Source organism: Pinus tabuliformis, chromosome 1_2 (genome assembly GCF_031772625.1).
Source record: "Pinus tabuliformis cultivar Carrire ecotype Pingquan chromosome 1_2, CPIR1, whole genome shotgun sequence".
Classification (NCBI taxonomy): Eukaryota; Viridiplantae; Streptophyta; class Pinopsida; order Pinales; family Pinaceae; genus Pinus; species Pinus tabuliformis.
In genome coordinates, this window is record NC_142298.1 from 190,444,776 (window position 1) to 190,456,812 (window position 12,037).

Consider the following 12,037-nt stretch of genomic DNA (forward strand, 5'->3'; position numbering starts at 1 on the left):
AATTCGATCACCCTTCACCTGCAGCACAACCCCCATTAGCAAGTGGGCCAACTCGAGCCACACTGCCCTCTTTCGTGCATGTGGCACAGATTGAACCTACAGGGACTTGACGACCCTTCGCAGATGGGAGAACACTTTAGAGAGTGGCAGTCTATGGGTGCAGACTTCAGGGAAGTACTCTCTTTCAGAGATTTCTACAAGCTCAAGCAGAATGAGAAGGGCAAGGGCTATGGAGGATAGGGCATGTAGAGCTATGAGTTGCAGAGGACCATAGGGAGGATGTACTTCCCTACATTCGATGGCACTACCAAGTGCACTGCTTGGGCCTGGGTTGAGAAGATGGACACGTATTTCCAGCTCAACCGGATGATAGAGTTGGAAGCCATCAAGATGGCCACGCTACACATGGAAGGGGAAGCCCACGACTGGTGGTTTCATGGTTTGGCCAACCTAGGGCATGCCAATGTGGCTTCATATGAGGATTTCACCAGGAGGGTGGTGGAACGCTTTGACCAAAGGGATCTGGAGGCTCATTTCAGAGAGCTAACCCAACTTCCCCAGACAAGCAACCCAGAGCAGTACATCTCAGAGTTTCTATGAGTTTCAGTGATGGTGTCGGACCTATCAGATGCTCGGAGGGTATACACCTTCATAAAGGGCTTACTTTAGCCCCTGCCTGGACTGGTGACGTCACGCAAACCCTCCACACTAAAGGAAGCGGTTATGTGCACAAGAGATTTGCAGGCGGCCATCCCTAAGACACAAGCAACTTTTCTTGCACGGACCCCTTTTCCCCAGAAGGGGCATGACACTAGACCCCCACCTCAAAGAACCACCCAGGGACGGGGACAGCTAGACGATGAGACATGGAAGGACTACAGGAGGAGGAAGTTGTGCTTCACTTGTCAGGAGCCATGGGCACTAGGCCATCGATGCACTACTGGCAAGGCACATTATATTGAGGTCTTTTCAGACGGTGACCAGGAGGATGAGGTGGAGCAAGAATGTGGTATGGGAGACGGTGAGGGTCCAGCAAATAGGGGACCACCACCACCACCTCCACAGGGTGGGGCATCCTTTGCCCCATATGGGGGAGTCCTTGCTTCTTTATGAGGGGTCCCCAAATTCTTGACATTGAGGATCAAAGGCACTATACAGGGACAGCGGGTGTCGGTCTTAGTTGACAATGGGGCTACCCACAACTTTATAGATGCCCAGTTGCTTCAGAGGAGGGGCCTCACCACCACTGAGTTTGAGGGCTTCTTAGTCCTCGTACCAGGTGACCGTACCATGCAGTGCACTCGGTATGTGCCTGCTTTGACAGTAGTTATGGGGACCTACTCTATGACAAACCATTTCTTTGTGGTCGATGTGCCAGACACCAACGTGGTGATGGGTGTCCAGTGGTTGTACTCCCTTGGGCAAGTCACTACTGATTGGAAGAAACTAGAGATGGAGTTCACTGAGCCGGATGGAAAATCGGTGGTCCTTAGAGGCATGCATTCATATCCACCCCAGACAGTCTCAGTGCATAGGATGGAGGTAGATCTACGACATGGGGACATAGCATGGGCAGTGGATCTGAGGGTTTCAGAGGTTGGAGAGTAGGCCCAGCCACCACCTCCAGACATACAGGCCTTGTTGGACAGGTACTCACTAGTGTTTGGGGATATTCCACCAGGGCAGCCACCAGATAGGGGATTCGAGTACACCATCGAGCTGGAGCCGGGTGTGCAGGCGGTGATCATGAGTCCCCTTATAGGCATCCCAAGGCCTATAAGGACGCGAATGAGAGGTCCATCAAAGAGTCGTTGGCATTGGGCCATATCAAGCCAAGTTCTAGTCCTTTTGCTTCTTCAATAGTGTTGGTGAAGAAGAAGGATGGAACCTTGCGCATGTGCATTGACTACCGAGCCCTCAATAGGAAGACATTGAAGAACCGGTACCCCATCCCCCGCATCAATGGGTTGATGGATGAGCTTAGAGGAGCCAAGTACTTCTCTAAGATAAATCTACGTTCAGGGTACCACCATATCAGGGTGAGGGATCAGGACATCCCCAAGATAGCTTTTCGATGCCATTATGGGCACTTTCGAGTTCCTGGTCATGCCATTTGGGTTGACCAACACCTCGACTACTTTTCAATCATGTATGAACCATGTGTTCCCGAGGCAGTTGAGAAGATTTGTGCTGGTTTTTTTCGACAATATCTTGATTTACAGCAGGACTTGGGAGGAGCATCTCCAACACTTGGAGGAGGTGCTGCGTATTTTGGAGGAGCAACAGTTCTATGCCAAGCTATCAAAGTGTGAGTTTGGCCTGATAGAGATGCTCTACTTGGGGCATATCATTGGTGCAGATGGGGTGAAGGTCCATGAGGAGAAGATACGAGCTATCTGTGATTGGCCAGTACGCAGAGATGTGACAGCGTTGAGGGACTTCTTGGGCATCTGCACATGCTACCGGAAGTTCATCAAGGGATTTTCGCAGTTGGCAGCTCCCCTGACAGATTTGACCAAGAGAGGGGTTTTCACATGGACAGATGGGGCACAGGCAGCTTTTGACCACCTCAAGGAGGTGATCAGTAGTTGTCTAGTTTTAGCACTTCCAGACTTCTCTCAGCGCTTCACCGTGGAGTGTGATGCATCCGGGGAGGGAGTTGGAGCGGTACTATCTCAAGATGGGCACCCCATTGCGTTCGAGAGTCAGAAGCTCTTACCCCATGAGCGGTCATATTCTATATATGACAAGGAGATTGTGGCCATCATGCATGCCTTGGCCAAGTTCCAACAGTGTTTGGTGGGTAGCAGGTTTCGGGTGAGGACTGATCACAACAGTCTTTGTTACTACATGGGGCAGCAGGGCCTAAACGACAAACAACAGAGATGGGTCAGCAAGGTGCAGGCCTATGACTTCAACATAAAGTATGTGTGGTGAAAGCACAATGTGGTGGCTGATGCCCTATCCTGGAGACGCGCAGGCCTATCACTCATGAGCATCTACCATGATTGGAAGGCCCAGTTATTGGTGGAGTATTCCAAGGACATAAGGGCATGCGAAATTCTAGAGGGTACCCACGCAGATGAGCACTACCGGGTGATGGATGAGGTCATCTACTACAAGGGGCGCATATTTATGGTTCCCAACTCGCAGTTGAGGGAGAGGGTGCTCTAAGCAACACATGACTCGCCATTGTCAGGGCACCAAGGGTTCAGGAAAACATACATGGCAGTCAGGGAGTGCTTCACATGGAAGGGCCTCAAGGGGGATGTGTTGAAGCACGTACAGGAGTGTGAGGCATGTCAGAGGAACAAAGGGGAGTTGATTCATCCTGCAGGATTATTACAGTCGCTTCCCATCCCCGAGGGGAAATGGGAAAGTATCTCCATGGATTTCATCACGGGGTTCCCCACAGTACAGGGCAAGGACTGCATTTATGTAGTGGTTGATCAATTGACCAAGTATGCCCACTTTTTCACCATCCCTACCAGATATTCGGCTTCACAGGTTGTAGAGTTGTTCTTTAGGGAGGTCTTTCAGTTACACAGGCTTCCTAAGAACATCGTGAGTGACTAGGATAGCAGGTTCATGGGAGGCTTCTGGCAGGAAATCTTCAGGTTGGTTGGTACTGAGCTCACCCCTAGCACGAGCTACCACCCTGAGATAGATGGCCAGACCGAGCGAGTTAATCAATGGCTGGAGGGGTACCTGAGGAACTACGTGACTGGGCAGCAGAGGGCTTGGATCCGGTGGCTGCATTTAGGCCAGTATTGTTACAACACCACCCATCACATGTCCATCGGTATGACTCCTTCCGTGCCTTGTATGGTTATGATGTCTTATCTTTTGTTGATGTTGTTTTTGGAGACAGCCAAGCCCCAAAGGCCAAAGATTGGATCCAAGAGAGCCAAGACATCCTCAAGGCTCTCAAGGATAACTTAGTGACAGGGCAGAACCAGCAAAAGGTGTACGCAATTCAACACCGGACCGAGAGACATTTTGAGGAGGGGGACTTGGTGTACCTCTAGTTACAGTGATACAGGCAATCCACGTTGAAGCAAAAGGGGGCCAAGAAGCTACAACACCGTTTTTATGGGCCATACAAGGTAGTCAGGCAAGTCGGGGAGGTGGCCTACGAGCTGGAGCTGCCTCCGAGGAGCAAGATTCACAATATATTCCATATCTCATGCCTTAAAAAGGTGTTGGGACAACATGTGGCAGCAGCAGTAGAGTTACCCCCATTGGATGATGAGGCCACCTAGTTTTGGAGCCCGAGGCCATTTTGGAGAGGAGGGAGAGGAAGCTGAGAAGCAGGACCATCAGGGAGTTCTTGGTGCGTTGGAAGAACTTTCCAAATGAGAATGCCACCTGGAAGGGTGAGCACATTTTGGAGTACCCAGCTTTGAAGTTGCTTGAGGGCAAGCAACATTTGGGAGGGGAGGATTGTCATGTCCCTTCCCAAAATAATTTGTAATAGGTTTTGTCTCTACACAATTTTGCACAATTTTGCCAAGGAAAAGGACCCAAGCAATTTCGACTTAGGGACTTAGGAGAAATAAGACCAGATTATTTTGCTAGTGGAAGGTGGGGGCCACCCACGTGGGAAGGTGTACTAGGCAATTCAAATTGCTTGGAGGGAATTTTATAGCTATTGGAGGGGCCCACATGAGGCAAAGAGAGGCCCACGAAGTCATGAGGAGGAAGAGCTCCTCACTTGGTCATTCATTCACTCTTGCATATCGAAATTCACTTCACTGTTTGCTCGAGCTGCTTAGCCAAGTCAACTGGTTGTTCAGCCACGAATCTCTCAAGTGGGGATTCAACCTTACCTTTGGGCGACTACAAGTGCCACCCTATCAAGGCAGTTCGATAGCCTCTTGAGGAGCACCAGGGAGTATTCACAGCATATCCATTCAGCCATCACCCAGAAGTGCGTATTTCTGGGCCAGTAGATAGAGAACACGCAGTGGAGGGGAGAGCTTCATTAGGCCAGCCATTAGACAGAGAAACTAGGGAATTCGAAGGACATCATTGGGTCAGCACTCAGGAGGAGTTTTGGAGCAAGGGAGTGCCGCAAACAGGCAGTTCGAATTCTAGTCTTGACGGACAATGCAAAGGCCAATCCAGGCAACACGTGGGTCTTGAGGGAAAGAGCTACAGCCCGAAATCACAATTGGGAAGGAAGAAAATTCATAGGAGGGCTCATCTCAGTGATTTGGGGCAGTCTTTGGGAGGTTTTCCAGCTTCATTCCATTAGGCCGAGTTTTGCAGTTGCAGCAGAGGTTGGGCTCCTTGGGGGTCGAATTTCAAAAGTCTGAACTAGGCCAAACCCTTTCTGGGTTTTGATGGGTTTTGGCTGAGGATCCAGGAGCTGAAATCTTATAATTTTCTGAGCACGGGAAGCAGTGATTTCTGCACTTGATTCCAGCAAACAGTGCAAACTGCAGTTTCTAGGGAGCGCATATCAGTTTTGGTGCAGCAGTTGGGCAGCCTTCAGATCAGCGTTTGCTCACTTGGATTTTGTCACGCTTGTCCTTAGAGACAAGCCCAGGTGCACCATTCTATTTTATCATTGTATTGCCCCTGAAGATTTAATAAAATGGCTCAACAGTTCTCTATTTCCAACATTTTCATTGGTGCTTGATGTGTATTTCATTTTTCTGATTGCTGGACTGTTTGTTTGCTTTGTTTATCACTTAATTTCCTGTTTAAGAACACTACAGAGATGAAAATAGGGACATTAGGATAAGGAATGTAGGAATTTACCAGGTGGAATGGACAACTCTGTAAAACGAATATTTGATAGCACAAATATTAGATCCTAGGTCTTCAGCTGTTGATCCATGACACTATAAAAATCATTACTTCAGGCTTCAACATTATCCTTACAACGTAAGGAGAACATTTAAAACTAAAAGAAACATGAACCAAAAACATGGAAAGATCAATTGCATATAGCAAGACGAATGTATCATTTATAACGCATATTGCCAGTGTTCTCTGACTTTAAAGGTCAATCTTTTACACAATAAAAATCTGAGATTTGATAATCATCCAACATCAGATACAACTCTGCTTAAAAGAAAATCTTGATATACACATCTAACTGTTTTTAAGGCCCAAGCATCCAACTGCTTATAGCTCTGGATGCATTTTTGCATTGTTTGAATCAGAAGTTTCTGATTTTGATATCTGTAATCGACCACCAGGTAATCTAGATAAGATAAGTCGTGCAATATTTTCAGCAGATACAGAACTTGTCTCCATGGTACTAGCAGCATTTTCAAATGCATTAATATAATACAGGTGATGACCATCCAACAAAAAAGGAGCAAATTCCTCAGGTGCTTGATAGTGAGGATATGCAGCCCAGTCTATTCGTATGGTCTCTTTTCTATCACTGTGAACAATTTACAGCCAAAGTTAGATTCCAAAAATTATAACTACAAAATCAGGAAATCAGAAGCCACAGTTAATAATCAGATAGAAATTACTTGACTAGAAATTCACTAGGTTTCATCTGAACAGAAGGCAAGCAATCAAAAGCAACAAATTAGCATAAAAGATATCAAACCTGAAAATTTTATTCAGCAAATCATCTGCCATAGGTTTGCGTGAAAATATCTTATAAGCTTTGTCATCTTTGCTATAGTCCTTCAATATAGATATACTTGAAAATGGCAAATCCGGTACTTCTACAGTGCCTATTAGATCAGGAAGGCTGGAAGTAGATGACAACCCAAAGTATACCTTGACAATAAACAGAGGAACCAATAATCAAATAATGTGTATAGACAGAGTGGGCTCAAAAGACATGTGAAACTTTGTAGAGTTACTCCTCTTTTCTTGATCTAGTTCGAATTTCCATAAATCTATTGCATATACGAAAACACAATGAGTTGAGGATGTCATTCTCCTACTGCCAGGAATAAGTGTTTTTGCATTCTGGTATTTGTTGTCTTGTGGAAATTGGATAACCACACTGCACTAGTTATAGCAAGATGGCAGGAAGTTCCAAGACTAAGTATAAAAACAGATGAAGCTCCTCTATGCAACTCATAGAAACCATGATTACCATGCCAAAGGATTTTCACTTAGAAGAGGTTGAAAGTAGTAAAGTTCTGGCACATGCTCAAAACCATTCTACATGATCTTCTAGATATCAATTATCACCAACCCAAAGGATTCACACTTACGAAAGAGAGTGGAAACTGACAAAGTTATGACACCTAAACAAGATATTCCTACATATTTATCGAGAAACCAATCATTACCGGATTTAAGAGGCCCCTGACAAATGTTGTATAAGTGTGGTGAAGATGTCGCTCTGGAATTGAGATTGGTGGGATAAAGTCGATTTTGACCTCATCCAGAGGGGTAGCCACAACAACAACTTCACAATAATAAACTTGCCCATCAGTAGAGTTTACTTCATAATCCTTCCCCTTCAATGAAATTGAGGCAACCTCTTTGTTGAGGTGTAAAGAAACATTTGCCCGATCAATTAAACCTGCAGCCATCTGCCAATTGCCTCCTTCCACTGACCAAAGCCCGCCACCGGACCCACACAAGGAAACTGCTCCAGCTAATCCACTGATATCCACATTCTGTCCATAATTAATTCTCATAATAACCTACACCAGAATGCAGTCTTCGTTAGGTACTATCTACAATAAAAGCCAGAAAATTGTGAGTAGACACTATATTAGTTTTATACACCACAATTTTTGGGCACAAATTTGATCAATAAAAACTACATTTAGTGAATGTCTTTCGGATTAATCACATTATCATTTGTTGGTCGACATTTCAAACCATCTAATGTGGTTCATCCTCAGGACAAAGTTGTCCTGAGGATGAACCACATTAGATGGCTCGAAATGTCGACCAACAAATGATAACGTGATTAATCCGAAAGACATTTGTTAAATCAGTATGGATCACAAAAGCCTGAAATCATTGAAAAATTACATTTGTAACTTTGTTTAACATCGTAACAACTAACAGGTTTTGACATAAAATCAGTTTGTAGACACTTTACTGGTTACATAGTTGCAACTTGCATACCAACAATTTCTGGGTTTCAAATTTGTTAATAGAAATTGCCTTTTCCACAGTTCAAAAAATTCTAGTGCCACAAAACAAATTGGTTAGCAGCGACAATGAGTCAACGAGTCTTAATTCATAGTCTTTGTCAAGTATAGCAATGCATATATTACATGTCTAAAGCATCTGGTTAAAAAACTGAGCTAAGTGTAACGTACCCAATATCCTCTATGCTCTCTTGAGGATAAGGGGTACTTCTTGAAACCACCAAATCAAACCAACTTATCACCCGATACCACAATGTGATATACACAATTGCATAATTAAGCTGTAACCAACATTCATACATGTAATTCATGAACAATTATAGTTTAGCAGAAAAATAACATTGACTGTGACCAAGTAACCCACTTCCCATGAGAACAATTATCCATCTCAGCACATAAAACACAGTTCTACTCATACATTGAATAAATATAGCTGATACATGGGCAATTACAGCAGCATCCTTAAACACTTACAGCAGCATGCATATACAACTCTTTTTCATACATATATTAACATTTTCTTTATGGTTATGACCCCTTCAATGCTGCATGCAAGGCCATTTACAATTGATTGACATGGTTGGAATATTTAACAGAGGCATAATTATGTCCTCTGCATTGCAATTAATGCCTGTACCAACCCTCAATTCAGAGAATAAACCATTACCAGACAGCTCAGCATGCACTCGTGAGCCCCAAAGTCAATTACCAAGCTGGTAGCCTCCAAAGTAAGCACATCATTATCAATTGCAGCACTCACCACAAGCATTAGTATCTAGAATATAAACATTATGAATTAATAAGTTGACTGTCATCAGATGTACTTGGGAAAATAGCTCCATGGGGGCATTTTCCACCCAGCAATAGCAACCAACTTGAGTAGGTGCCACTCCCATGCCAAGCGATAAAACAAGGAAATTCACTGGCCAAAACTATAGTTTTCTCACTTGACCCAATCAATTATTGAAGCCAGTGATTTTTCTTCTTAAGCCCCAGTTTATAACAGCATTTACAACCAAGGAAGTCCCACCCTTCAACCCATGAATTCTACAGCAATCCCACTTTCCAGCCTCTCTTTCCCCCTCAGCTTTGCATAGCACAAGAATGGGATCCACTTCACTGCTAGTCCCTTAGGCTATCCCACTTCTCTCCAGTGCTCCATTGAAATCTGACAAGTAACATCTCCAATGCTAGAAGCCAGGAAATATCAACTGTAGCAATTACAAACACTCACAACCTTGTTTTTCCTCATGCAAGCATAATAATAAGCACATAAAACACAATTCTACTCATACATTAAATAAATGCAGCTGATACATGGGAAATTGCAGCGGGTTTCTTAGACATTTACAGCAGCATGCATATACAACTCTTTCTCATACATATATTTAGTATTTACATTTCTTCATGGTTATGACCCTTTCCAGGCTGCACACAAGGCCATTTATAATTGGCTATGGTTTGAATAAATAAACAGAGGCATAATTATGCACTTTGCATTGCAATTAATGGCTGTAACAACCCTCAGTCAGAGGATAGCTCATTACCAGACAGCCCAGCATGCACTTGTGAACCCCAAGCCAATTCCCAACTTGTAGCTTCCAAAGCACACCATTATCAACCACGGCACGCAACACAAGCATTAGCTTCTAGATATATAAACAGAATGAATTAATAGCTTAACAGTCATCAGATGTACTTGGGAAAATAGCTCCATCAGAGCATTTTCCACCAAGAGATAGGCACCAGCTTGAGTAGGTGCAACCCTTATGCCAAGCAATAAAACAACAAGGGAGAATTCACTGGCTAAGATTATCGTTTTCTCACTAAACCCAATCAATTATTGAAGCCAGAGAATTTTCCTCCCAGCAAAAAATTTTAAGTGTTTACAACCAAGGAAATCACCCTTCAACCCATTAATTCTACAACAATCGCACTTCCCAGCCTCTCTTTCCCCCTCAGCTTTGCATAGAAAAAGTAATGGGATCCCCTTCACTGTTAGTCCCTTATGTGAAAATTCCTAAACCGGAATCTCTACTGCAGCAACTGATGATATTTCTCCTACTTGTTAGATTTACATGAACAAGTTATTTGCAGTTTCCTACGGCAAATATTGAAATACATACACTACAGCCTTCACTTAATTAATTTATATGCGGAAACAAGAGAGTGAGCAAGAAAGAAAATACAACACAATAACACCGTTATTTTTGGACAAATGTCTCCGGAAAAACCCAACTTAGGAAAACCGGTGCAGCAGATCTAAGGGTTTATTATTATTAAGTAGTAGCAAATTCTGAACACATCTCTGAATACCTCGAGGGTTATTCAGTTATAGAGAGAGAAATTTTGGCAGAAAGATTTGTGAGATTACCTCACACAATCACAGAGAAAAATCCCCGTTGATCCAGTCACTTGATGAGGTGCCTCTGGCAGGCCTTGCGCTGCCTCTGCACAGTCCTCAAGCAGTCCCTTTGTTAGCCCCTCTAGGCACTGCGTCACCTAGCCAGTTGATCGATTTTCTACCCGAAGTCATTGCTCTCAACCTTCCAGTCTTACACCCCGGCTCCCGGCTTCTGAAACTGACTCTGCTCCAAAATTTCAAACTCTCTCTCACCCTCTGCGTGGCCCTGCGTCAACCTCTGCATGAAAGTTGCTGGATCACTCTCTACCTCTCTCTACTAATGATTCTTCGGCTGAGAAAATATCTCTCTCTAGATGATATCTCTGCCCCTCAACTGCAAGAAATCTACTTGATCAAAATTTCCTCCTAAGAACTTCTCACTTCAGAAATTCGATCTCTTGATCTCTCGGTGTGTTCTCCAAGTGCCCATCAAGCTTCCTCTTATAATCCTCTCGTTGATCAATCAACGGCCCAAATTAGATCTTAATCAATGGCTAAGATCATACTGACTTGATCTTCGCCTTCTTCTAGAAGTTTCACCCACAGTTTATATTAATACCCTTTAATTATTTTAATTTCCTAAGTTTAGATTTAGAGTCCCATTAAAAATAATTAATTATTTTAATAAAACTATCTTCGGGTGGAATTTCCCAAAACGATTTCTGGGTATTGGAGAATGCATGTGTCTAAGCCTCCCTGCAAATTTTGAGGCCTAGATCACATCCGATACTACCCCAAATCAACACTCCCTCTTAGCGAGGAATGTGCTCTAGCAATATACGTTACTGCATACTGCTCTGACTCTGGAGCATCGCCCTCTGTGTTGTTGATGTCTGACATGCTATCCACCAACTACTGCGTTGCTGCTGCAACTGTACTGCTACTGCTAGCACTGCCACTGCCAACAGCAACTGCACTGCAAATTGTTGCTGTTACTCCATCAGCGATGGAAAAACATCCAAAATTACTGAACTAACTTTGTTCAGTATGATACCACGTGAATGTTGGAGCTTGATTGCTGCTAGTTTCTGCGCTAACCCTCTGAATCTATTGCATTGCTACTGACCTTTGCTCCGAGCCATCTGCACCGCTGCCAACTCTGCTCTGCACTACTCAGACTCCGACGCTCCCAGCCACTGCAACTGTCTCTCTGACACTCCTCAGCATCATCCAACACTAGTCCATCCTGCTACTTCTGATCTGGGCTCCTGTAGCAAGGAAATGATCCTAGAGGTGGATTCCTCAAAGATCCTGCCCATCTGTATCTCTTTCGAACTACAGCTCCAAATCAGGCCACCTCCCTCCTGAAGGTATCTTGGCTGTCATGGCAAACTCCTCTTCGATCTTCGCAGGCGCAGCCTTCAGATCGTGCTTCTCATCCTTGTCCCTCTTCTTCAGAGGAAACTGAGTAGCGTAGTGACCCATCTCACCACACCTGAAACACTTGATCTTCGAGACGACCTACTTACGTCTCCACTGCTGCTGTTGTCCCTTCGATGCAAGCGCTGCATTATCCTCCTCCTCCTTGGGCTTCGACCCA

At 44.4% G+C, this 12,037-nt stretch overlaps 1 protein-coding gene across 1 annotated transcript in view; it reads right to left on the reverse strand.

Annotated features, from left to right (window-relative positions):
* Positions 1 to 5,953: 5,953 nt before the first annotated feature.
* Positions 5,954 to 12,037, reverse strand: part of FCLY (farnesylcysteine lyase) — a 93,820-nt gene continuing 87,736 nt past the window's right edge. The window contains 3 exon segments of the mRNA XM_089394902.1: positions 5,954 to 6,400; positions 6,575 to 6,750; positions 7,275 to 7,634. Coding sequence (XP_089251028.1) covers positions 6,136 to 6,400; positions 6,575 to 6,750; positions 7,275 to 7,634 — 801 coding nt within the window. The 3' untranslated portion in view covers positions 5,954 to 6,135.